Source organism: Littorina saxatilis, linkage group LG10 (genome assembly GCF_037325665.1).
Source record: "Littorina saxatilis isolate snail1 linkage group LG10, US_GU_Lsax_2.0, whole genome shotgun sequence".
Lineage (NCBI taxonomy): Eukaryota > Metazoa > Mollusca > Gastropoda > Littorinimorpha > Littorinidae > Littorina > Littorina saxatilis.
This window is the reverse complement of record NC_090254.1, coordinates 38,608,726-38,635,224: the sequence shown is the minus strand read 5'-3', so window position 1 is coordinate 38,635,224 and position 26,499 is coordinate 38,608,726. Positions and strand designations below refer to the sequence as shown.

Genomic DNA, 26,499 nt, shown 5'->3' with positions numbered 1-26,499 from the left:
TCAACATTGTGTCATGTAGACCAGACTGTTCCTGTCTTCGCTGATCTCATCTGGTGAACATAGTATGATGTAGTGCTCATCGTCCTTGTCTTCGATGTTCTCATCTTGTGAACATGGTGTGATGTAGTCCTCATCGTTCTTGTCTTCGATGTTCTCATCTGGTGAACATGGTGTGATGTAGTCCTCATCGTTCTTGTCTTCGCTGCTCTCATCTGGTGAACATGGTGTGATGTAGTCTTCATCGTTCTTGTCTTCGCTGCTTTCATCTGGTGAACATGGTGTGATGTAGTCCTCATCGTTCTTGTCTTCGCTGCTCTCATCTGGTGAACATGGTGTGATGTAGTCTTCATCGTTTTTGTCTTCGCTGCTTTCATCTGTTGAACATGGTGTTATGTAGTCCTCATCGTTCTTGTCTTCGCTGCTTTCATCTGGTGAACATGGTGTTATGTAGTCCGCCGGATTTTCACCTCCCTCTCCATCACCGTTTTCAAGTGGCGGGAGCAGCTCGAGGTAGTCGTTTTCGTTTACCTCCGTCATATTGTTGGAATCGTTTACATCCGTCACAGTGTTGGAATCTTTAACATCGTCGACGTTTTTCTGTGGAATACTCAGGGATACGTAATCAGGATGTTCGTTTTCCAGGGACGATTCTGCCAGATACTTGGCAATTTCAGGATTTTCTTCACCGATGACGTCATAGTCGCTGACAGGTCTTTTGTTTTGTTCACTGAAAAAAGAGCAAGTAAGTTATGTGCATATGATTGAGTGGTTTACGCATATGTGTACGTGTGTCCGTGTGCGCGTGCGCGAGCGTGTGTGAGAGAGAGAGAGAGACAGAGAGAGACAGAGAGAGACAGAGAGAGACAGAGAGAGAGACAGAGACAGAGAATGAGAGAAAGAGAGGGTGATGTTAAGAGAGACACTATTGAATTGAAAACGACATTCACTTTAGATTTATTCACGGGAAATAATGAAAAGATCGCACGCTTTTTTGCCCGAGAAGTCAGGCCAGGGGAAATTACGACCGCAGAGGGCAAGGCAGACCTAGAAAAGAGCAGAACAGCAAGCAACTAATGAATGCGCCATGACAGAGAAATTCAGAACAAGACATAATAATTATGTCGGCACAAAATACAAGATCAAGACAAAGGAAAACCACGACAGCTGAAACGAAACACAACAGAGAAGAACAAGATACGACTGAGCACAGGAGAACTGCACAAGAACAGGATTCAGATAACAGGACGGAGATACACAGACCAAAACAGAACAATGCTGAGCAGAACGAGGAAAGTGGCAATTAAGTCACGACAGAGCACAACAAAGTCAGAACAAAGCAAGACAAGTCAAAACAAAGCCAGACAGCTAAATAAAACACGCAAGGCAAGACAATGCAAGACACATCCAGACAAAGCAAGACAAGTCAAAACGAAGCCAGACAGCCAAAGCACGCAAGGCAAGACAATGCAAGACACATCCAGACAAAGCAAGACAAGTCAAAACGAAGCCAGACAGCTAAATAAAACACGCAAGGCAAGACAATGCAAGACACATCCAGACAAAGCAAGACAAGTCAAAACGAAGCCAGACAGCCCAAAACAACAAACAACAACGTAAGGCATGAACATTTCAAGACAAAGCAAGACAAGACAAATCTCAACGAAAAACAACAGAAAACAACGTAAGGCAAGACTAACCCAGACAAAGCAAGACGAGACAAGTCACATCAAAACAAGAAAAGGTATGATATGTTGACAAACGCAGGTCATGGCAAAACAAGGCAAGACAAGACGCAGGGCAGGACAAAGCAGGGAAAGTCAGAACAGATCAATGCAAGACAAATCCAAACAACGCAAGACGAGACTAGTCAAATCAAAACAAGACAAGGTATTACATGTCGACAAACGCAGGTCATGGCAAAACAAGGCAAGGCAAGACGCGTCAGGGCAGGACAAAGCAGATCAAGTAAGAAGAAAATAAACATGTCATACCTCGGGTTGGTCAGGTCAAGATCCTGAAGTCTGAGTTCTACTCTTTCTTGCTGACCACTGCGTCCAAGACCTGCGTTGTGTCCAGCAGGGGTCAGGGAGCTGTAGTCGTGTTCGTCGTCTTGTCTCATGCGTACTGTTGAAGGTTGTCTGCCAGTATCGAGCCGGTTGAGACGTCTGCAACATTTGTAATTGTGTTACATGAACACACATGCACGCACACACACACGGACGCTCGCATGTATACACACACGGACACGCGCACGCACACACACGTACGTACGCACGCGCGCACACGAACACACACATACACACACACACACACACACACACACACACACACACACACACACACACACACACACACACACACACAATATTGATCATGAATGAAGCAATTCGTTTGGTGGATGACATCGACAACCATCCTCCACTGATGCAAGCACACGCTAAAGCAGCCACAAGAAAGAGGAAGAAACTAGGTAGGCTGTCACGAAGTAAAACTCCATCCACAATTGAACTCACCATCAACAGTTTATCTGTTATAAATGATCGAGATTGTCAAGTTTGATTTTCTCGGATTTAATTTATCTATAACCCTAACATAATTGGCTTTATATGCATTGAGTACAACTTTACTTGCTTGTCAATTCAAAACAAGTCGCGGGAAGGGATATAAAAACATACAGTCAATCTGTCGGCATCAAAGTAACAGATTAACATCAAAGAACAGTCATCGCCGAGACTATACTAAGATAGTCTCGACTAACCATATCTAAAGACCGAGACGAGTCACGCTCGACTCCACGTAGCGTGCAAACGCTACTTGACCTATTTTCTGTCATTTATGAGCCCATTTTTTTTAGAGTAAACATGACATATGTATATGTTTTTGAATTCAAGAGAAATGGAGGAATACGATGCAATCATATTTTACATCTGTAAGTGAAAATTTGATTTTAATGACAACTTTAATGAGCAAACTAATTAACTAATGTCAATCCATTTGATTGAAAAATGAGGGCGTGACAGTGCTCAACTTTCATAAAAAGCCGGATATGACGTCATCAAAGACATTTATCGAAAAGATGAAAGAAAAATGTCTGAGTATATCATACCCAGGAACTCTAATGTAAAGTTTTCTGAAGATCGGTCCAGTAGTTTTCTCTAAATCGCTCTGCACACACACACACACACACATACACACACACACACACACACACACTCACACAAACACACACACCACCACCACCACCTTCGTCTCGATTCCCCATCTATGTTAAAACATTTAGTCAAAACTTGACCTAATGTAAAAAGAGCTTTGACATTCAGGTCGACAACTGAGAGTACAATATAATGTATACATGTATATGCAAATTACAAACGTTTTAAATATATACCTTTTCAGAAGACTATATTTGTATATGATTTCAAATGGGTTTGGTGTAAACTGTCGCACATACCATTGTTACATGAATGAATGCTTGGAGAGAGATGGTGTCACGATCGGGTGACAGAGACCAAGAAAGTGTCACTCAGTGGAGTGCCTGTTCTTGGTCGGTTATGATAGAAAGCGCCTGTGCGTGATATTGGACACAGCAGAGTTTGCTGACAGTGCTCCCGAGCACGGATGTTTTGAAACGCACGAGCTTCACAGTGCGGGTTTCTGCTATCATAGGGCTGACGGTTTTTCGCTGACAGCGCACACGGGATTTTCAGGGATTGAGTTTCTCGTGTCTTTTTCTGCTTGGGAGGCAGAATTGTGTATAGCTGGACTGGTTTTGTGACAAGGTCAGTCACGTGTATTTGGCTAGGTGGTCTGTCAGAGACTCAAGGACGGCACACTTGACACCCAGCGGCAGAAGGGGAAGGATCGTATACACAGTTTCTAGAGTATGATGGTTTTTCACCGAGTATTATATTCGGCACTCTAGGGGAACTTCCACGAGTTATTTCTTCTCTCTGCCACGTATTTTGCTGAGGACAAGTCGTCAACTTTCCTTCGTCGGCGATGGCTTTCGCATAAGGATTCGACAAGGGGTTCTGGACGGGTTTTGGTCACTGTTGACGAACAGAGGCTGGTCCAGGGAGGAAGCGGACTTTGCTTCCATTGAGAGTACAATCATAGGCTTTTGAGGTAATAAATCATTATTTAACGCTGTTGATGAGTCTGTGTTGTGGAATGAAATACTCTCTGTTGTTCTTTCCAGGTTAGCGCATAATTTACTCTCTGTGACGCTAAAATACTAATCTGTATATGGTTTTTGCAGATAGGGAGAGAAGGACGGAAAATGACTGTTTTGTTGTTGTAAAAAGTCCATTTTGTGCAGGCCCACGTGCTCGATGAGATATTTAAAGATGACATGTTTTAAGGTGGTGGGTGAGGGGTAGCTGACATGTTTAGTGCACCGATGCTTTCTGTTTGCAGCCTTCGCTTCGTTTCGTTCGCCTCGCTTCGTTACATTCCTGTAACATCTGCACGGCTGACTCTGGCGGGAACTGTTGAAGCTGCGCTAACCAGCGGACCGGCTAACCAGCGAACCGGCTAACCAGCGGACCGGCTAACCAGCGAACCGACTAACCAGCATACCGGCTAAGCAGCAGCAGCAGAGATAAAGCTAAGTGCACCATGTCGTACGCACCCCGTTGACCACCGTTGTCTTTTCGTATCTATGATTTCATTGGAGTAGTGACAACGTGGGGTGTGTGACACCTGCACGAACTAGAGCTTTTCGAACAGAACATTCTCATTTGACTGTATTTACACGGGTTCAGCGTGTTACTATAATTTTCTACATACTACTGGCATTTTGTCAGTGAACACTGGTTTTTTACGTGTTGAGAACGTAAAAGGAACATATTTTGAGTGAAGGCTCGAGGGAGGTGGAGAGTTTATACATAAACAGGCGTCTGAAACTTATACTTTTGTTGACTCTATTTAATTGTATGACTGCGAGAGTGGATCGTGGTGTGGTTAGTTAATTAGTAGTAATTAACCGGTTCATAATCACCTTTAGTGATATATTGAACCGTGACACATGGGGGCCAAGCCGGGATTTACTCAGTTAATTTCCAACTGATAAAGACCCACCAATTAAGGATAACTAAGAGCAGATAATCTCGTCAGTGCTCGACTTATTTTCTGCTTGGTGCTACCCTTTTTTGTATAGTTTTGATCATATACCACACCTTAAGCGATTCACATCTTGCAGGAAATGTAAATTGTAATTTGTGAGTTATTGTATGCGCTAACTGTGATTACTACCCTTTCCTTTGTTTGTGAATCTTTGTTGTTGTACGTTCAGAGTTTTCCGTTGCAGAGAGCTGAGCGGGGTTAGCGGATTTGTTATTCGTTTTACTCAGTTTTCTCTACATTGTTGTTTCGCATTCTGTAACAGGTTACATTTCTACCGTCTTGTTTTACTTGGATTTTTCTCCATATTTTGACTTTGTTGGAATTTTGGGGGGGAAGGGTCCGAGGACTTCTGTCCTAACCAAGGCTGTGGGAGACACTCTGTTTCACCGCAAAAAGCAGCCGATAAAGTAGGCCACGGCTGTGGGAAACACTTTGTTTCACCGCAAAAAGCAGCCATAAAGTAGGCTACGCGTTTTGTTCTACACCGTTTGGATTTTTCTTCTGCATTTTCCGGTTGCTGGATTTTTGTATCCACCGCTTTCATCACCGCGTGTTCTAGCTATAGCTGCGTTAGACTTACTTTTGTGATAAAGCTTTGCTAAAAATAACCATGGCTACAGGGGGATCTCCTACGAGGAGAATAACTTTTGAGACTCCGGGTAGCGAGGAACAGACAGAGCGTGACGCACGCGTTAGAGCGCGTAGTTTGCTTAAGCGCAAGGAGTTAGAACGTAAGGAAGACATAGAGCGACAGACGAGAAAAGAAGAGCTTGACAGACAAGAACGACAGGCCGAACGTGACAGACAGGACAAGAAAGAGAAAGACGAACGAGACAGACAGGAAAAGAAAGACGAGCGTGACAGACAAGAAAAGAAAGAGAAAGATGAACGAGACAGACAAGAGAGGGAACGACAGGCCGAACGACAGGCCGAACGTGACCGACAGGATAAGAAAGACGAGCTTGAGAGACAGGAACGTGACAGACAAGAGAGGGAACGACAGGCCGAACGTGACCGACAGGAAAAGAAAGACGAACGTGACAGACTAGACCGGAAGGAACAGGCGGATCGCGAACACCAGCTAGAACTAGCTAGGCTACAGGCCGAGAAGGGTACGCTTACTCAGGCTAGCGCGCCGACGTTTGTTGCCGACCGTACGAGACTGCCGACGTTCGACGATGACAAGGACGAGCTCGACGACTTTTTACGCCGGTTTGAGCGCATTGCATCTGACCAGAAGTGGGAAGAGGCCACGTGGGCTAGCCGCCTTAGCACCTGCTTAAAGGGACGCGCATTGCAGCTCTACAACGCTTTGGAGGACGACGAGGCGAGAGACTATCAGGCACTAAAGAAGGCGTTACTCCAGCGCTTCAACCTGACTGCTGAAGCCTACAGACGACGTCTGCGTAACAGCAAGAGACTGAGCGGCGAGCTGAGTCATCAGTTTGTGGCACGCCTTAATCTCTACCTGCGGCGCTGGGTGGAGATGGCCGAAAAGGACTGGACCGTCAACGACCTTGCCGACCTCATTGTCATGGAGCAACTGATGTCCAGCCTGCGACCTGAGGTGGTGACCTTCGTGCAGGAACACCAGCCTAAGACTACTCAGGAAGCAGCCGACTGGATCAGAGTGCACGAGGACGCCCAGGCGATCTCCGGCAAATCCTCAGGCTCACGGCCAGGAAAATCGGGAAATTCGGGTTCTTCAGGACCCAAGGACGGGAAGGACGATCAGGGACACAAGGGATCGAGTTCCAGAACTGACATCCAGTGTTACTACTGCAACAAGCGGGGCCACGTGAAGAAGGACTGCCACAGGAGACAGGCTGACCAGAAGGGCGTACACTTTGTTGGCAGCGAGGAGTTAAGGGACGTCACGAGCTCATGCACAATTCCACAACTCTGCGTTCCGTGCTCCAGGAAACATTTCCAGCCCCACTGCAACGTCTACGTTAACGGAGTGAAGGGCGAAGGTCTGCGGGACACAGGGGCAGACATGATAGTGGTTCGGGCGAGTCTGGTTCCAGCTATGGCCTACACAGGAGACAGCATCAGGGTGAGAATGGCCGAGGCATCTCACGCTTACGATTTGAACACGGCAGTGATCAAGGTCGTAACACCGTTGTTCACGGGAACCATTGTGGCCGTCGTCATGGACGATCCTCCATGCGACTTGCTCATTGGGAACCGGGTTCAGTTTGTGGACGGCGTCACCAGGGAGGTTCCCGTTTATCGGTCTCCCGACGTCATTTCAGTGCTCACGCGGGCACAGGCGGAGCGAGAGGACAAACCTCTCAAACCCCTACCTGCTGCACGAGCTGCCCTGGGGAACGTGACCCCCGCGCTTCTCGCGAAGGCTCAGGATTCTGACCCGACCTTAGCTACTCCTCGGGAGCACGCGAAGTCGGGGAAGGTGAAGCTGAGCGGGAAGCATGGGAGGTCAAGGTTCCTCAGGGACAAGAAGTTGCTCTACCGTGAGTTCAGCAACAAGGAAGGTGCATTCAAACAGGTTGTCGTGCCTCGCGAGTTTCGCGAGGGTGTCATGGCAACGGCACACGACTCGATTCTGGGAGGTCATCTTGGTACCAAGAAGACCACGGATCGTGTCTGGCGCCACTTTTACTGGCCAGGCATCTGCACGGATGTCCGACGTTTCTGTGCGTCCTGCGATAAGTGCCAGAAGGTGGTTGCCAAAGGAAGGGTGAGGAAGGTCCCCTTAGAGAAGATGCCGCTCATCGACGAACCCTTTCGTCGGGTCGCAGTGGACATCATCGGGCCCATCTTGCCTGCGTCTGAGGACGGAAACAGATACATTTTGACCATGGTGGACTACGCTACTCGATACCCAGAGGCGATCCCTCTGAAATCGATTGAAGCCACGCGAGTAGCTGAGGCTCTGGTTACTATGTGGTCCCGGCTGGGAATTCCATCAGAGGTACTCACCGACAGAGGCACGCAGTTCACGGGAGGAGTGATGGCGGAGGCAGCACGACTGCTATCACTGGAGCAGCACTTCACCACTCCTTACCATGCTCAGTGCAACGGACTGGTGGAAAGGTTCAATGGCACCTTGAAGACCATGCTGAGGAAACTAGCTCAGGAGAAACCACGCACGTGGGACAGGTACATCCCAGCATTGCTTTTTGCATACCGCGAGGTTCCTCAGGAGAGCTTGGGCTTTTCCCCATTCGAGCTGTTGTACGGCAGACAGGTACGCGGTCCCATGGCTATCCTGCGTCAGGCTTGGACAGACGAAGAAGCTGACGAGGAGGTGCAGACGACAGCGACCTACATCGTAGAACTCAGGAACAGGATTGAAGAGACCTGCAAACTGGCTCAAGAGAACCTGGGGAGAGCAGCACAGCGTTATGCGCGAGGATTCGACCGCAAGGCACGGCCGCGCAGCTTCAAGATTGGAGAACGGGTGTTGCTACTTTTACCTGTCAAACACAACAAGCTACAACTGCAGTGGCAAGGACCTTTTGAGGTGACAGCGAAAGTGGGCCAGAACGACTACAGGATCGTCATGAACGGGAAAGCACGCCTGTATCACGCCAACCTGCTGCGCGCCTACATAGAGAGGACTGCCTACGGGGAAAAGGACAAAGTGACAGAAGCAGTTGCTGTCGTGATGGACGAGACAACGGGAGAACAGGGAGGAGGACGTGTACCAGTTTGTCCGCTGGAGGCTAGTGAGGATCACACAGACGTGCACATCTCACCTGATCTTGGGGACGACCAGCAGGCGGACTTGCAAGAGATCCTGAAGGATGCAGCACGGGTCCTTACAGACATACCACTTCAGACGCATCTAGAGGAGTTTACCTTCGACTTGCTGGAGAAGCAGCCAGTGAGGACGAAGCAGTATCCCATGCCTCATGCCCAGAAGGAGGTGGTCAGGAAGGAAATCGCCGACATGACGAAGTTGGGCGTCATCGAGCCAGCGAACTCTCCCTACAGTTCACCAATTGTGCTTGTGAAGAAGAAGGATGGACACGTCAGGTTCTGTGTCGACTACCGGAAGCTGAACAAGATTACGGCGTTTGACGCGGAACCCATGCCTGATGTGGACTACCTCTTCAGTCACTTGGCCAAGGCCAAGTACTTTTCCAAACTGGACCTCACCAAGGGGTACTGGCAAATCCCAGTTGCCGAGGAAGATCGCCCAAAGACTGCATTTACCACTCCATTCGGCCAGTTCCAGTGGACAGTCATGCCTTTTGGTCTACAGAATGCAGGTGCCGTCTTCACTCGCATGATGAGGAAACTTTTGGAACCTTTGAAACGCGAGGACATCAGCAGTTTCATCGACGATGTGCTGATCGCGACAGAGACATGGACTGAACATCTCGACGCCCTGCGCGACGTGTTCGGAAGGTTGAAGGACGGAAATCTGGGAGCTAAACCGTCCAAGTGCTACTTGGGATTTCGGGAATTGTCTTTCCTGGGTCATGTTGTCGGCGAGGGATTGCTCGTTCCAGAGGACGACAAGATCCAGAAGATTCGGGAGGCGGAGCCACCGCGCACGAAGAAAGAAGTCAGGTCTTTCCTGGGCCTAGCCAGCTTCTACAGACGCTTCATCCCGCACTTTGCCGAAATCGCACTACCACTGACCAACCTTACCAAGAAACTACAACCGACCGTTGTAGTGTGGACTGAGGAATGCAGCTCCGCATTCAACACCCTGAAGAGGCGACTCACCGGTCAGCCTATTCTCCGACTACCAGACCTGAACAAGGACTTCGTGCTGAGGACAGACGCTTCAGGGAAGGGACTTGGGGCAGTGTTGCTTCAGGAGACAGAGGGGTTTTTGCACCCTGTTTGCTTCGCCAGCCGTAAGCTGACCTCGGCCGAGGCAGCGTATGCAACGGTTGAACGCGAGTGTCTCGCCATTGTCTGGGGCATCCAGAAGTTCGAAGCGTACCTGTACGGACGACCTTTCTGTCTGGAGACGGACCATCAACCTCTGCAATATCTTCAGGTTGCAAGGTTGGCAAACGCCAGACTTATGCGCTGGGCGTTGATTCTCCAACCGTATCAATTCACGGTACGCGTCATTCCGGGCGCCAACAATGTTGGAGCTGACTTTCTCTCTCGGGCTGTAGAGGAGAACATGACTGTGAGCGAAACCGAGGTTTCGTCTTGAAGAGGGGAGGTGTGTCACGATCGGGTGACAGAGACCAAGAAAGTGTCACTCAGTGGAGTGCCTGTTCTTGGTCGGTTATGATAGAAAGCGCCTGTGCGTGATATTGGACACAGCAGAGTTTGCTGACAGTGCTCCCGAGCACGGATGTTTTGAAACGCACGAGCTTCACAGTGCGGGTTTCTGCTATCATAGGGCTGACGGTTTTTCGCTGACAGCGCACACGGGATTTTCAGGGATTGAGTTTCTCGTGTCTTTTTCTGCTTGGGAGGCAGAATTGTGTATAGCTGGACTGGTTTTGTGACAAGGTCAGTCACGTGTATTTGGCTAGGTGGTCTGTCAGAGACTCAAGGACGGCACACTTGACACCCAGCGGCAGAAGGGGAAGGATCGTATACACAGTTTCTAGAGTATGATGGTTTTTCACCGAGTATTATATTCGGCACTCTAGGGGAACTTCCACGAGTTATTTCTTCTCTCTGCCACGTATTTTGCTGAGGACAAGTCGTCAACTTTCCTTCGTCGGCGATGGCTTTCGCATAAGGATTCGACAAGGGGTTCTGGGCGGTTTTTGGTCACTGTTGACGAACAGAGGCTGGTCCAGGGAGGAAGCGGACTTTGCTTCCATTGAGAGTACAATCATAGGCTTTTGAGGTAATAAATCATTATTTAACGCTGTTGATGAGTCTGTGTTGTGGAATGAAATACTCTCTGTTGTTCTTTCCAGGTTAGCGCATAATTTACTCTCTGTGACGCTAAAATACTAATCTGTATATGGTTTTTGCAGATAGGGAGAGAAGGACGGAAAATGACTGTTTTGTTGTTGTAAAAAGTCCATTTTGTGCAGGCCCACGTGCTCGATGAGATATTTAAAGATGACATGTTTTAAGGTGGTGGGTGAGGGGTAGCTGACATGTTTAGTGCACCGATGCTTTCTGTTTGCAGCCTTCGCTTCGTTTCGTTCGCCTCGCTTCGTTACATTCCTGTAACATCTGCACGGCTGACTCTGGCGGGAACTGTTGAAGCTGCGCTAACCAGCGGACCGGCTAACCAGCGAACCGGCTAACCAGCGGACCGGCTAACCAGCGAACCGACTAACCAGCATACCGGCTAAGCAGCAGCAGCAGAGATAAAGCTAAGTGCACCATGTCGTACGCACCCCGTTGACCACCGTTGTCTTTTCGTATCTATGATTTCATTGGAGTAGTGACAACGTGGGGTGTGTGACACCTGCACGAACTAGAGCTTTTCGAACAGAACATTCTCATTTGACTGTATTTACACGGGTTCAGCGTGTTACTATAATTTTCTACATACTACTGGCATTTTGTCAGTGAACACTGGTTTTTTACGTGTTGAGAACGTAAAAGGAACATATTTTGAGTGAAGGCTCGAGGGAGGTGGAGAGTTTATACATAAACAGGCGTCTGAAACTTATACTTTTGTTGACTCTATTTAATTGTATGACTGCGAGAGTGGATCGTGGTGTGGTTAGTTAATTAGTAGTAATTAACCGGTTCATAATCACCTTTAGTGATATAGTGAAACGTGACAGATGGATATAATGACATTAAGAAGAAAGCATTCGTAAGTGAGACTTAGCTCTTTTAATACGATACTGTAATGTTATACATTTTAATGTTTGTTGACACCACACTGAGTTAGGGTAAGCTGCAATAGGTGTGCCTGTTGAAACAATAACCTATGTGCGTTATGTGACTGTTTGTAATAACATTGATGTTTTGTCATTCTTAGATTTTATGTTCTTGTAATTTTTATTTCGATGTGTTTTCTATAATCGTTGACAGGCAGGGTAGACGTGTCGACGAAAATTTTCCATTTTAATGAAAAATGAAAAGTTGTTATTGTTATTGTTGTTAATCAATCAAGCCTACCAGAACGAATGTGTGCTTGCATTTATATAGACATCACCTGTTAACAAGGATGACGAGAATTATAAGGATGACCACCACCAGAAAGGCCACCACTCCACCAATGATTGAGCCCATGAGAGCAGGGGATATGGATGACGGTTCTTCCGGTTTCACTGTGGATGACGTTTCTTCCGGTTTCACTGTGGGCACAACAAAGTAAAAGCATTCAAGTTTGTACATTCGTGGATTCAAACATCACATCAAACTCACGCACGCACGCACGCAAGCACGCACGCACGCACGCACGCACGCACGTACACAAACACACACGCTCACCCACACGCACACACACACACACACACACACACACACACACACACACACACACACACACACACACACACACTTGTAAGATACACAGTCAACGTTTAATCAATTAAAGTACAGATTCAGTCGAGCAGTTGATGTTCGTAACTATTTTTTCTTCGGATTTTGTGGTATGTCAAGGCAGAAACATTCAGTTCTTGGTTGATTTCAGAAATATGAAATTGCACAAAGGGTACTTTGTCCATCAAGCGTACAGTGCATCAATTAACCCTGAAATACCAATGTGTTTCGAACATCAACCAATATACCATGCAATATAAATGTGTTGAAAACATCAACGTGTAATACAAATCGTCAGATTTATTCTGTAATATCAATGTGTTATAAACATCGACCAGCTTACCCTGAAATATTAACGGGTTAAAAACATAAGCATCGACCACTTGACCCTGCATTATCAATGTGTCTTAACTACCGACCGATTGCTTCATCTTTGACATGCACCAGCACACAACAACATGAAAAGTCACAAAAGAAACATTATGTTTGCATTTTTGTTCAGAACATTGCTGTTACCAATTACAATGAAACACAGCTTCTTCAGATTCATAAAAAAAAACTGGCTGAAGCAAATGCGTTTTGCCACAACACATATCGTTTTATTCTTACCACAATGAGTTCCAGTGTCGACGTACCCATTTGTGCACGTTCTCAGGAGGAAGACCAGGAGGTTAGCTTTATTTAGTGTTGCATTAATGGTCTGAAAATCAAGAAAGCCGTGATCGTGAGAATATGGGGCTTGCAGAATACTTCGCTGAAAGAGTTCTTTAGTCATGGATGCCCGACAGTTCTGTCGGCTACAATCAACTTTAAGAACACATTTACTCCTGGAAGTGAATTAACTTAGTCGACACATTCATGCATTAGCACATGTGTTTTGGCTTTGAAGTAAGTGTACAAGCCTTTTTGTTCAAAATCATGATCCTTACTTCAATATTTTGTGATGACTGGCCCACCACAACAACAAAAACCATTTCAATTTTAAAACAGTAGTTGAGTAAATGGAAGCTCATTGTGCACAGCAGAACTACTTTTGCAGAGCAAGTCAACTACGACCCTATCACTTGTGTGTGTACACAGCATTATCGTGATATTACTTTGCAACTACGAGGAAAAATTAATGACTTGCCAAAAACATTAAAGTGAAAAAGGCAATCGTTAACCCACTTTTTAAACTGACCAATTTTAGCATTCTTTCACATGGGTGAAGTAACACCTCGCAATTTCGAAATTCTCTGCTCAGTCAAGAATTAGTTAAGTAGAAATTATTGGAACAAACACGTAAGGAAAAGTAAAAATGTGATCCTCCACCACGAAATGAGTCGCATGTCACCTCGCGCGGTTCTGCGCTAGGCTTGATAAGTCCGGGGAGTGTCTGCTAACAGTGTGAGGGTCACCTTAGTCACAGGCTTACTAAAATGGTTTTCACCACTGGATAGAACATAAAAAAAACTCGTTAGGAAAATGTAAAAATATGAAAATCATGCAAAGGTGACATGCGACTCATTCCGTGGTGGAGGGTCACAAATGTTCATGTGCTTGAACATTCAATTGCCGCTTGCAAAACGCCACGGGAAAAAAAATATTAAACAGAATGAAATAACATATATATATAAAGGGGAGAACATATGATTGTGTCCCCAAAAGCTAAACGCAAAAATCCACACGTAGCTGGATGACATTTAACGCCAGATAGTAACTTGTCTCCCCTGGATTTTTGTTCCTTATTTTTCCACATTTTTTTTTTCTTCTCTTTCCACAATGAATAACCAAGGAGTGGGAATGAGGCCATTTACACTAGATCGTAGTCACAACAACTCATATACATCGAAGCATAACATAACGTGCGTGACTGACTCCTTGAGAGTTTTGAGCGAGATATTTTTTATAGCGCAGTCAGAGGGCTACAACTAGAAAAGAAAAGACGGGCGGAGTGGCCTTGTGAATAAGACATCGGCTTCCTAATCGAAAGGTCGTGGGTTCAAGGGTGGAGATTTCTCCGATCTCCCAGGTGAACTTATGTGCAGACCTGGTAGTGCCTTATACCGCTTTGTGTGTACACGCAAGCCCAAGATCAAGTGCGCACGAAAAAGATCCTGTAATCCATGGCAGAGTTCGGTGGGTTATAGAAACTCGAAAAAACCCAGCATGAATGGCGGTCATACACGTATAAACCCACTCGTGCACAACACATGAGTGAACGTGGGAATTTCAGCCCATGAACGAAGAAGAAGAAGTTAGAAAGGAAAAGAATGTAGTGTGTTTAACTACTCAATGTATTGTGATTTGAAACAAAGCTCGAACACAAGAGACATGCAATAGTTTGTAACAACTGAGCATATGTACAACAGCACTGGCATATACATCGGGGGAGGGGGGGGGATGTGATACATTCACACTTGCTTTTATTTTGTTTTTCCTTGTACCAACAAGGCTTATGGTTTTTTAAGTATTGAGCGTGAATCATATAAGTACTTTACTAAAACGTTGAAAGCGTACCATACGTCTGTTGGAAGTGTGCATAGATTAAAACATTTTACATATTTCTTCCAACCGGGAAAAACTTTAATGTTGTCGTGTGAGAGGTCGACTCCATCTTCTCAGTACCTAATGCATTTGCAGAATTGTTTATGGACGGTACCTCGCGTAAATTTATTTTTAAAAATCGCATAATAAATTCATTACTTTGACTAACTAACATCTATATTAAGATTCAGCAGTGTGGGACCGAATAACACACGTACCTGTAGGTCAAAGGCGTCTTCTTGAAACGCTGCCTGGAGCAGAACATCGTGAGGTGAGCCTGTGGTTTGGTTCGCATTGGAACGAACGGTAACTCTGCACAAACAAATCTTCTCATGTGAATTAAATTCTGTGAGTTTGACTGTAAACAGCTAACGCTTGTACAGTGGAGCATATATGTCTGTATGTCTGTCTGTCTGTCTGTCTCTATCTCTCATTATTTAATTCTGGAAACATCACAGTGCGCTAAGAAATTTATAGAGCAAATCCAGAAAATAAATTTTTCAACGAAGCGCATAACACAGAGTTCAATTTCTATTTTGAGTTGTTGTTTTTTTGGCTCACGTAAGTGTAGCCTATGCGATCGTAACTTTGTCTGTCTGTGCGTGCGTGCGTGCGTGCGTGCGTGCGTGCGTATGTGCGTGTGTATGTCTGTGGTAGAAACTCTAACATTTGAAGACGTCACATTATGACGTAAGAGGGTTAGACGTCACGCGAAGGAAGTACTGAAAGTCTCGGTCATTATTATTTCTGAGGGCGTTTGAATCAACTTTTTACATTCAGTCAATATTTCACTGAATGATTTAACGTGGGCAGGGGTTGAGGTCTGTCTCCCGATGTATGTGTGTGTGTGTGTGTATGTGTGTCTGTGTGTGTGTGTGTGTGTGTGTGTGTATGTTTGGGTGTGTGTGTGTGTGTGTGTGTGTGTGTGTGTGTGTGTGTGTGTGTGTGTGTGTGTGTGTGTGTGTGTGTGTGTATGTGTGTCTGTGTGTATGTGAAAAGCATTTCTCAAAAACTACCGAACGGATTGTTATGAAACTTGGTACAAACATTTTTGGTAGCATTTGCTTGAAATATTATTTCGCCGATTTTTGATAGGGTTATTTGAAGACGTCATATTTTCCCGTTTGCCAAAGTTGAGGCGGCACTCTCACGGCCACATTTGTTCATCAATGTGATTGAATTTTTTGTCACATAACGTTTGACTAGGTCCGGACTAAGGGATTGCATTTTAGCTTAATTGCTACCTTAAAAATTCGTTTACGAAATGTTCATTCAAAATGTGCTATGTTCTTCCTTATTTCATGCGCAGAGATGCAGAAATCCCCATGCCAAAAATAGATCGAGGGGAAAGTTCGGGTTAGTTATCTTTTCTGTAGTCTCGACACATGCATTGCGATTTCTGCATCATTCTCTGCGCATGAAAGGATATCAAGACCGTTCTAAATTCAGGAATCCGCGTTCGAAAGGTGATGTCGCTCTGTTCTAAATGACCCATGCAGACCGTGACGTCATGAAAAGCGTGACGAAATGTTTCTTCGAACTTGGTTCCGGTCTTGTTTTCGTGCCATTGTTTTCTTCGCGTTGTTGTTTTCTTGTGCAAATTCACGATAAGGCGAAATGCGGCGCAACAAGGACATTTGTTCTAGGATTCAAGTGAAGTAAGTTGGAGGGAAAGGGAGGGGGTGGGTGGATCGCCATTTTGACTTGAAGATCAAATTCGTTTTAAACACCGTCAGTGATCACACAAATTTCCGCGGCAAAACCGACATTTTTATACAGTTAATTTATACATCAAACTCATGAAACAGGTTATTCCTGTATGTGAAAACATGGTTTCTTCGCACTTGAAGTGCGACCGCCGCTATGTTGTTTTTCCACTAACCCCGGGATAAGAGACTTATCAGCTCCAAAACGAGGGGATAGTTTGACCCGACCTTTAGCGCGTGGATAGAGCTAACCTCGACTCATGCATTGGGATATTTTTACAGTGGGCTAAATTAGCTCGAGGATAGGGTTTATCCCGGGCTAAAGTCTCTATCCTCGCTACATACATTCGTGACTAATTCATGTAAGCTATAAAAGATAATGGAACGTCATATTGAGTCTGGAATGCACGAATGACGTTATATTGAAAGGCGAGAGATTTTGATTTTACTCTGGGACGTTCTTTTTTTCCCAAGCACGGTACAATATTTGCCTTCTGACATATTTCCCTGTAAGTCTAGCTGTCTCTCGTTCTCCGTCTCTGTATACATGTATCTCACTCATCCTCTCAATCTCGCTTTCTCAATACACTGAATTAAAACAGTTGCAGCAATTTAAAAATGCTACGAGGATGCCATAAAGACAGAAACATGGTCTCTGTTCTCCTGGTTGTACTAATACTACAGGTTTCAGCCATTCATCACACGACAAACATCCACATCTGTCGCTGTCTTATCACTTACGGTACTTGTTCAATTTCAACAACGGTCGTGATGGATTTGGAAAATTTGCCGTCACATGTCGCGTTGACGTGAGCATTGGTGCAAGCGCTGTCCGTGCAAATGCCAGGCCACTCTTGATTCTCCTGTATAATTTGAGCGTGAACCTGTGTTTCCACTTCAGTCTCAGTCACGCGCGTACACACTTTCAGCAGCACGTACTTCAGTGTCATTGTGATATCCAGTTTGGTATTTTCACGATCTAGCAACAAACACAAAAACAAAACACATGTCAAAAAATAATCAGGAAAACAATTGTATATAAAAATAAATATATACCCGCCGAGGGTTCAGGTGATGTTAGGTATCTTTAAATTCACCTGTTTGTATCACTATCTTCACAGTTTAGAAATACCAAAGGTGTGATGACTTCTTATCTGGTTTGGCCGCTTCTCCTGCCTTTTGAATATTACTATGGCATGCTTTTGAGTTAGAAAGGGAATGCTGTTAGCTACCAAACGTACATTGAAAGGTACTTGTTTAACTTTCAAGTACAGTAGACAGATCGCTTTGTAATTCGACTAGCAAGATTATGCTTACTCAACAATTTGGCACCAGCAGAGTTTCAAACAATTGCAAAAGTTTCTCACACAAAAAGAAGATTTAGGCTTATCGATCAAGTGCACGAATAAACAATGATCAGCTATGTGTTGCAAAACGCACAGGTCACGTGACTGGTAGTCGCCGCTGTCATTGGCTGCACCCAGTCCAGCTGACAGGTCGCCATCATCCCGTCGTGCTCTCTGCTCACGTTACCAGAGGGGAACTTCAGTTGCGTCACACCGTAGTCTCCTGTTGCTATGGCGATGTTGTCAAGCAACCAGACCAGCCGTCCTTCCGGGGATCCCAGAGAGTCAATGGTACATACACACGGCACCACGCCAGTCTGGGGGAAGTACATCTGGCCACCGCAGGTGTGGGTCGGCAGTCCGGGTTCAGCTGTTTGTAATTATAGGTATAAAGGAGGACATGTACAGGTGTTACTCTCTTCAGAGCCCAACATGACACACACACGCACGCACACACGCACACACACACACACGCACACACACACACACACACGCACACACACACACACAAATATATATATATAAAAAACATCAGAAAACATATATATCTATATGCGTGTGTGTGTGTGTGTGTGTGTGTGTGTGTGTGTGTGTGTGTGTGTGTGTGTGTGTGTGTAGGCAAATATTTTAAAACAATCTCCTCAAAAGTTTTTGTGATGAATATGGAATATGTTTATTGATGATGATCCAATTGTTCGCCCCCACGGGAGGCTTCTTCAGGGTGATAGAATGATGAAGGATGATTCAGGCTGTGCCACCAAGAGAATGGTGTGACGTTATACAATATATTACAAGAGAATAGTGTGACGTAATACAATATATTATAATACAATATATGGGCCTTTTTAAAAAAGGCAATGGCTATTTTGCCGGTACCGGCAACGTAGCCTGTAGGCTATGTTGCCGGTACCGGCAAACTAACGATATGTTACGGTAGAGGCTATTTTGCCGGTTGGACGCTGCTGAAGCTAGTAAAGTGAAACGTCTAGTCGGATTCTCCATCTCACAAAGGCAATACACAAGTAATCTTCAATATTTGTATTTCTGATGTGCAAACTTCAAATGCAATTACAACCTTGTCTTATACACGAATAAAAGCCATATTTCTCTCTCTCTCTCTCTCTCTCTCTCTCTCTCTCTCTCTCTCTCTCTCTCTCTCTCTCTCTCTCTCTCTCTCTTTCTTAAAACACCAAATACACTAATTTAACTGGCAAATATCCGATGATCTCTATGCAAGGAATTAAATACTGGTTATTGTCTCTCTATGGTCATTGTCGCTGACTCTCTGTCTCTATGTGTGTGTCATGAATCACATGAAATAGATTGAATATACGGACGTTGAATATACAACAAGTCATCGTCACATCTCTCTCTCTATAATCATTGTCGCTGACTCTCTGTCTCTATGTGTGTGTCATGAATCACATGTCTTTCTTTCTTTCTTTATTTGGTGTTTAACGTCGTTTTCAACCACGAAGGTTATATCGCGACGAATGAATCACATGAAATAGATTGAATATACGGACGTTGAATATACAACAAGTCATCGTCACATCTTTCTCTCTATGATCATTGTCGCTGACTCTCTGTCTCTATGTGTGTGTCATGAATCACATGAAATAGATTGAATATACGGACGTTGAATATACAACAAGTCATCGTCACATCTCTCTCTCTCTATGATCATTGCCGCTGACTCTCTGTCTCTATGTGTGTGTGTGTGTGTGTGTGTGTGTGTGTGTGTGTGTGTGTGTGTGTGTGTGTGTGTGTGTGTGTGTGTGTGTGTCATTCATAGCAGTTCCTGCAGAACCAGAACTTGGTTTTTGGTCTTGAGCGTTTTCCAGCGCATTGCAGATGGAGGGATCTGAGACATGAATCACATGAAATAGATTGAGTATTCAACAAGTCATCGTCACATAGTGCACACACAGTACGGAGAGAAGACCGTACAGCCGAGTAGACGTGTTGGACGGCTGTCCAACCGTCCGTGTCGAAATATCGCCGAACTTTAATGATGGATATGTTCACGTCCAGTACTCTTTGAAAAGGGAACCGGTTTGTCAACCTTGCATTTTTTTCCGGCTAGGCAGTCCAATAGCATTTACTACTTTTCCTTTTGGTCTGCCTCTCTTCCGGGATTTTGGTGGTAATGTCACATTATCAAGAGACGTCGTAGGCCTTAATGCGAATGAACCCTCCTCGTCAGACTGTGGTGGTGTTGTTGGTGGTAGTGGGTTTGGGGCGGCTGTCATGTCATACACTAGTTCCACAACCGCTACATGAGACGTCGTAGGCCTTGGTGCGAATGAACCATCCTCTTGAGACGTCGTAGGCCTTGGTGCAAATGAACCATCCTCTTGAGACGTCGTAGGCCTTGGTGCAAATGAACCATCCTCGTGAGACGTCGTAGGGCCTGGGTGCGAATGAACCATCCTCGTGAGACTGTGGTGTTGTTGTTGGTGGTGGTGGGTTTGGGGCGACTGTCATATCATACACTAGTTCCACAACCGCTACATGTTTTCCAGATCCCCACATTTTACAACAAAATCTAACACGCTCAATTTTTCTTGGAAATCAAAGTTGTTTTCTGCAGCTAAAGAAGCCAATTGTTGTCCGAGGTGGAGTTGATAATAAAACTCACTATAAAAGTTCAAATTTGTCAATCAGTGAACTCTTCTCTCCCCTAAAGAAATTCCCATCAGAAACTGTCATTTATTGGTGAGTATTTAATCACAGGCGGTAACTTTCACTTTACTAGCTTCAGAGAGAGAGAGAGAGAGAGAGAGAGAGAGAGAGAGAGAGAGAGAGAGAGAGAGAGAGAGAGAGAGTGAGAGAGAGGAGAGAGAGAGAGAGAGAGAGAGTGAGAGAGAGAGAGAGAGAGAGCCTCTACCGGCAAAATAGCCTCTACCGTAACATATCGTTATTTTGCCGGTACCGGCAGCGTAGCTTACAGGCTACGTTGCCGGTACCGGCAAAATAGCCATTTCGTTTAAAAAAAAAATGTTGTAATTTCTGTCCCAGAGATTTGTAAAAATGTAGAAAATCTGCTGCACATCTCTATTCACTGTCCATTTAATTATGTGCTTTGATACAATCCAGTAACTGTTTTATAACACTTTTAAGCCGATACTTTATTATTTTGTTGGAGAAATCTTTTCTTCTTTGGGGTAGGGGGGGTAAAAAATGGCTGTTTCTGGGCAGACACCTCATTTTTACTGACATACATAATGTGTTTAAAAAGACAGACTCTGGAAACTTAAATGGGAAATGGTAGAAAAGATATGTTTTTGGTTTTTTTGCCAAGCACATCATTGTGGGGCTTTTAATCACTAACATGCATTCGTCTACAATGTATCATCATTCATCCTCCCGACCCGTCGCGATAAAACCTTGAATGGTTGAAAACGACGTTAAACACCAAATAAAGAAAGATCATTCATCTTTCAACATGTATATTAAATATGTAAATGACGAGTATACAAGACATATATATACAACATTAGGACATAACCTACAGACGGACATATAACATACTGTTCGCCTACAGAGAGAGAGAGAGAGAGAGAGAGAGAGAGAGAGAGAGAGAGAGAGAGAGAGAGAGAGAGAGAGAGAAAGAGAGAGAGAGAGAGAGAGAGAGAGAGAGAGAGAGAGAGAGAGAGAGAGAGAGAGGGTAATGATGGTGGTGGTATCATTTATAATGTATACTCTTAAGTAATAATACAAATAATAGATTCTGTTTGGACTTCCACCCTACAATAGTCAAAAGTCACTAAAATACAAGACACCCCTACTCCCATAAGATAGACAGGTGACAGACAGGTAAGAGGATAAGTGAAGCAGACAGACATAAGACATACACACACACTCTTGCCTAAAATCTTATACAAACCTACAATTTTAAACCGTGGAAAAAGTTCTACACAGTTTTCCGACACAATTTGATCTTTGCATCCATGGATTTCACAAAAACTGCTATAGATTATTCACAAACAGAAAGTCTCTAGGAAAACGTACATATCAGGACAGTACATCGCTAACCGAAGAACGTGTTGATGAAACCCGAGCCCAAAGAAGCTTAAAAGTGATCCTAATGCGTATTCATGTGACAATGTTTTAAATCAAGCTTGCTTTTTGTGTACAAAACACACAAAGAAAATACCGCGTTCAACAACACGAGACCATCTAGAACAATGCTCCTCGCTTGAATCAGAACAACTGATAAGGCCACAAAAAAAATTGTCTGTTTCTGGTCACCCGACCGACCCTAAATTTCGGCGCCGACCCTAAACTTTTTTTTTCCAAACTCAAAAATTTTTAATTTTTTTGGTGGTAAAGGACAGGGTGAGAAAATGAACAACAAAAACGTGTGAAAACGAAAGTCCGCTGACGATTTGTAAATGTGTTGAGTGTCTTGTCTCTATGTATAGTGAATCCAGTCTCTTTGCGCGATTTTTAAAGTTAGTTTTATTGGTCTACATTTGGGGTAAAAAAAAAAAAATAAATAAATAAAAAAATCCCGACCTACCGACCCTATTTTTTTAAGCCATGTTACCAGAAACAGACAATTTTTTTTGTTGGCCTAAGAGATGCACTGAAGAAAAAAAAACAGAACTGAAGTGCTTGCACGCTTTGTTTGAAACAAAAGCCAAGTACCATGCATCGTGCCGACGAGAAATAGTTCGTGAAATCAAACGTCAAAAATCAAACAAATATTTGTTTAATAGAAGCCTTAGAGAAGGTATATATCCTAGTTTGTGGAAGACGGCTCATGTCACTCCTATTTACAGAGCCGGCCCAGCAGATTGTTGTAACAATTATCGACCAATTTCATTATTAAGTTGTGTTGGGAAGGTAATGGAGCGCTGTGTCCACAGCCATGTTTACACCTTTTTACAGCGAAATGATATATTAACACCGGCACAGTCAGGATTTATTCCTGGTGACTCTACCAGTTGTCAACTGGCTTCTATTTATGACGAGTTCTGTTTAAATTACGATATGGGAATTACCACTCAAGCTGTTTTTTGTGATGTGTCAAAGGCATTTGAAAAAGTCTGGCACAAAGGGTTATTATATAAACTGGAACTAGTAGGAATTAGAGGACAATTGTTGAAATGGTTTCACGATTATTTAACAAATCGCCACCAGGCGGTTGTTATTAAGGGTGCTAAGTCTGCATTAAAATGTATCCCGGCAGGTGTTCCACAAGGTTCTGTTCTAGGCCCCTTGCTATTCCTGATATATATTAACGACATTGTGAATGATACTGAATCTGTTATACTGTTGTTTGCAGACGACACGAGCATGTCCTTGTCCTTAAAAGATCCAACTAGACAAGCGCACGTTTTGAACGTAGACCTGAATAAAATTAGTGCCTGGGCAAAACGGTGGAAAGTTAAATTAAACAAAACAAAAACTGAACTGTTAGACATAAAACGTGATAATATCCCAACCGAACCACTCATTATTAATATTATTGTCTTGGAAAACGTGAACCAACATAAACACCTTGGCGTAATCTTGCAGAATGATTGTAAGTGGGGCTTCCAAGTGAGAAGCATTATAAAAAAGGTCACCTTATTAATTAATTGTTTAAGATATTATAAATATAGATTAAATCGTAAAAGTCTGGAAACTATGTATAATTCTTTTGTTCTTCCACATTTTGACTACGCAGACATCATATGGGACAACTGCACAGAGTACTGGTCAACTGCACTCGAAAAACTACATTTGGAAGCCATTCGGACTATAATCGGTGGTGTGCGCGGCACAAGCCACGAAAAACCGTATAAAGAAAGCGGATTTTGTAACCTAAAAGAAAGACGGAGCAGACACAAACTGATTTTATATTACAAGATGGTATATGGCAAATGCCCTCATTACTTATCAGATCTCTTGCCACCTTTAACTTCTGATGTTAACCCCTACCATCATAGAAGACCATTAGAAAGAAGAGTCCCCATGTGCAAAACTGAATTATACCGTCGATCTTTTATACCATCTACTACTGTCCTGTGGAACACCTTGCCAGACAACATCAAAACAACTAACTCAATCAGCGATTTCAAACGCTATTTATCTACTCCTGATTATAACGTACCTGCCTATTATTACTGTGGTAAAAGACTGGAAGAGATTCACCACTGCAGAATGCGCCTAAACATGAGTAATTTGAATTCTGACCTGTGTAAACGCCACCTACAGGGAAACCCACAGTGCGCTTGCGGCTACCCGAACGAAACAGCTGACCATTATTTGACACATTGTCCTTTGTACGTAGATGCTCGCCTGTCTACAATAAACGCACTTCCTGTTAATTACAGACATGTTGAAATATTGTTAAATGGTAGCGAAAACCTTTCTCTTTGCACTAACAAGCTTGTTTTTGAAAGTGTCCAATCGTTTATCCATGAATCTGGTCGTTTCTGTTGATTTGACTCAGTACCCATATTCAAGCCAACAAACCTTATTTTATATGCAGTTTTCAAATGTATATTTAGCGAGCTACTGCTTACTTGCCACAGGACTATGGTTTGTAATGTACTATGTATATTCTTATTTGTATGCGCTGCCAACTTCATCTTTTATATGTACCTACCGTTTTCTCCTCCCTCCTCCATCCTCCCCCCTCTTCCTCCTGTTAGCTTTTTCTTATTCTTTCTGATTTACTTTAACTATGCTCTTCTTGTAGATAGTTCAACAATTGATAAGTATTGCATGTCCGACATCATATTTGCGTTATTTTCCTACTTCGTAGGGCGCGTAATATAAGCGTTTGCTTGAGTTCGTGTCCCTATTGTTTATCGTTGTATTTTTGTATCATGTTTGATTTAATAAAACATTGTTTAAACCAAACGTCACAACACAGGGAACAACGCTTTCTCAGAGCAGAAACAAGTTTACTGTGCAGCGTTTGAAGATCTTTGCCAATTTATTGAAGAAAACATTATTTCTGGATCTGAAGAGCACCGAATTAAAACTTTAAACGACAGATTTAGAGCTCACATACAGAAAAATAATCCAGAATTTTACAACTCGGATTTCACAAACCAAAAACTAAAGAATAAAATAGCCTGTCGATTTGGCCCCAGAATACAGTTCTGGGTAACGACATTAAAAAGTCAGTTTGTATATTCTTCAAACATTTCTCTAGGTCAGACGATAGAAAAAGCATTTGTAGAAAAAAAATCATTGGACGTAGATACGATTGAGGAATCCGCACGGGTACTCCGTAAAATCATACAAAAAGCACACACGGATGTTCAAGAAGACGACAACTGGCCACCTTCCATAGATTACCTATTGCCAGACAGAAAGATCGTTCCCTCCATATTGCTCAGTTTTTTTTTTAGATTCTTCTTGCTGGTGGGAAATCACTGTCTGAACGAAAAGAGAGAGTGTGTTCTTCAATTGCCCAGGACATATGTTTTTTCTGTCAGCAATGGCCAGTGGAAACTGCCAAAGGAGATCGCTATAGGTACTACTGTGCGTCATCTCACGGGCAGCGCCGAGCTAGTGTGTCTTCTATATCACTTTGGACACTGCTTGTCTCATAAAAAGCTTCAAGAGCTTGAGACTCTTGTCTGCAGTGGCGTTATATACTAGGTATAGAAAGTCCCTCTTTGCTTCCTTCAGCAATTTCGCGGGAGAACAACGTAGTCACACATTTCTGCTGGGACAACTTTGACCTGAACGAAGAGACTGGTTCAGGTTCAGGGACAACGCATACGGCACACGGAATAGTTATCCAAGAGATTGATGTGTCAAACATCAAAACAAGCGCAGACGTGCAAAAAGATGCAAGACCCCTACACACGCATACTTCATTAGACAAGATAAATGTTTCCGGAGACGGTCTTCGTAGATCAATTGTGTCTTCTGTCTCCTGCTGTTTTTCACTTCGAAAATAGCAAACAAATGTCCTTTTAGACACTGGATCCGGAAACCATCGACGGATGGTCCCAGTCACCGACCTAGAAAAAACCTACTGCCCAGAACAATGCGAATCATTTCTGGGGCTACATGCACTGACTGGGTGCGATTCGACCAGCGCGTTTGTCCGGAAGGGTAAAAAAAACTGCAATCAAAGTTTTCCGATCAAATGTGAAGTTCACTGCAGCTCTTCAGAAACGTGGTTTCCCTTACCTCGAAGAAGACACGCTGAACGCAATCGAGGAGTTCGTCTGTCGATTGTACAGCAAGGGAAATTGCAAAGACATTGACCAGCTCCGGTTCGACCTATGCACAGCAAAGTTCCAGCCCAAGAACAGTCCTACAGTCCTCAACGCCTACGATGGTGCTGATCTGAGTCTGCTACCTCCATGCAGAGCGTCTCTCTGCATGCACGTTCAGCGTGCAAACTATCAGGTCTTTAAACCACCAATTATCAC

At 44.1% G+C, this 26,499-nt stretch overlaps 1 protein-coding gene across 1 annotated transcript in view; it reads right to left on the bottom strand.

The window, feature by feature from the left end:
- The window catches only part of LOC138977857 (uncharacterized), a gene marked incomplete at its 5' end in the record, with an annotated part of 30,611 nt that continues 4,112 nt past the window's right edge, over positions 1-26,499 (bottom strand). The window contains 7 exon segments of the mRNA XM_070350462.1: positions 1-727; positions 1,992-2,165; positions 12,200-12,341; positions 13,138-13,228; positions 15,273-15,366; positions 17,502-17,739; positions 18,201-18,476. Of these exon segments, the coding sequence (XP_070206563.1) occupies positions 1-727; positions 1,992-2,165; positions 12,200-12,341; positions 13,138-13,228; positions 15,273-15,366; positions 17,502-17,739; positions 18,201-18,476 (1,742 nt within the window).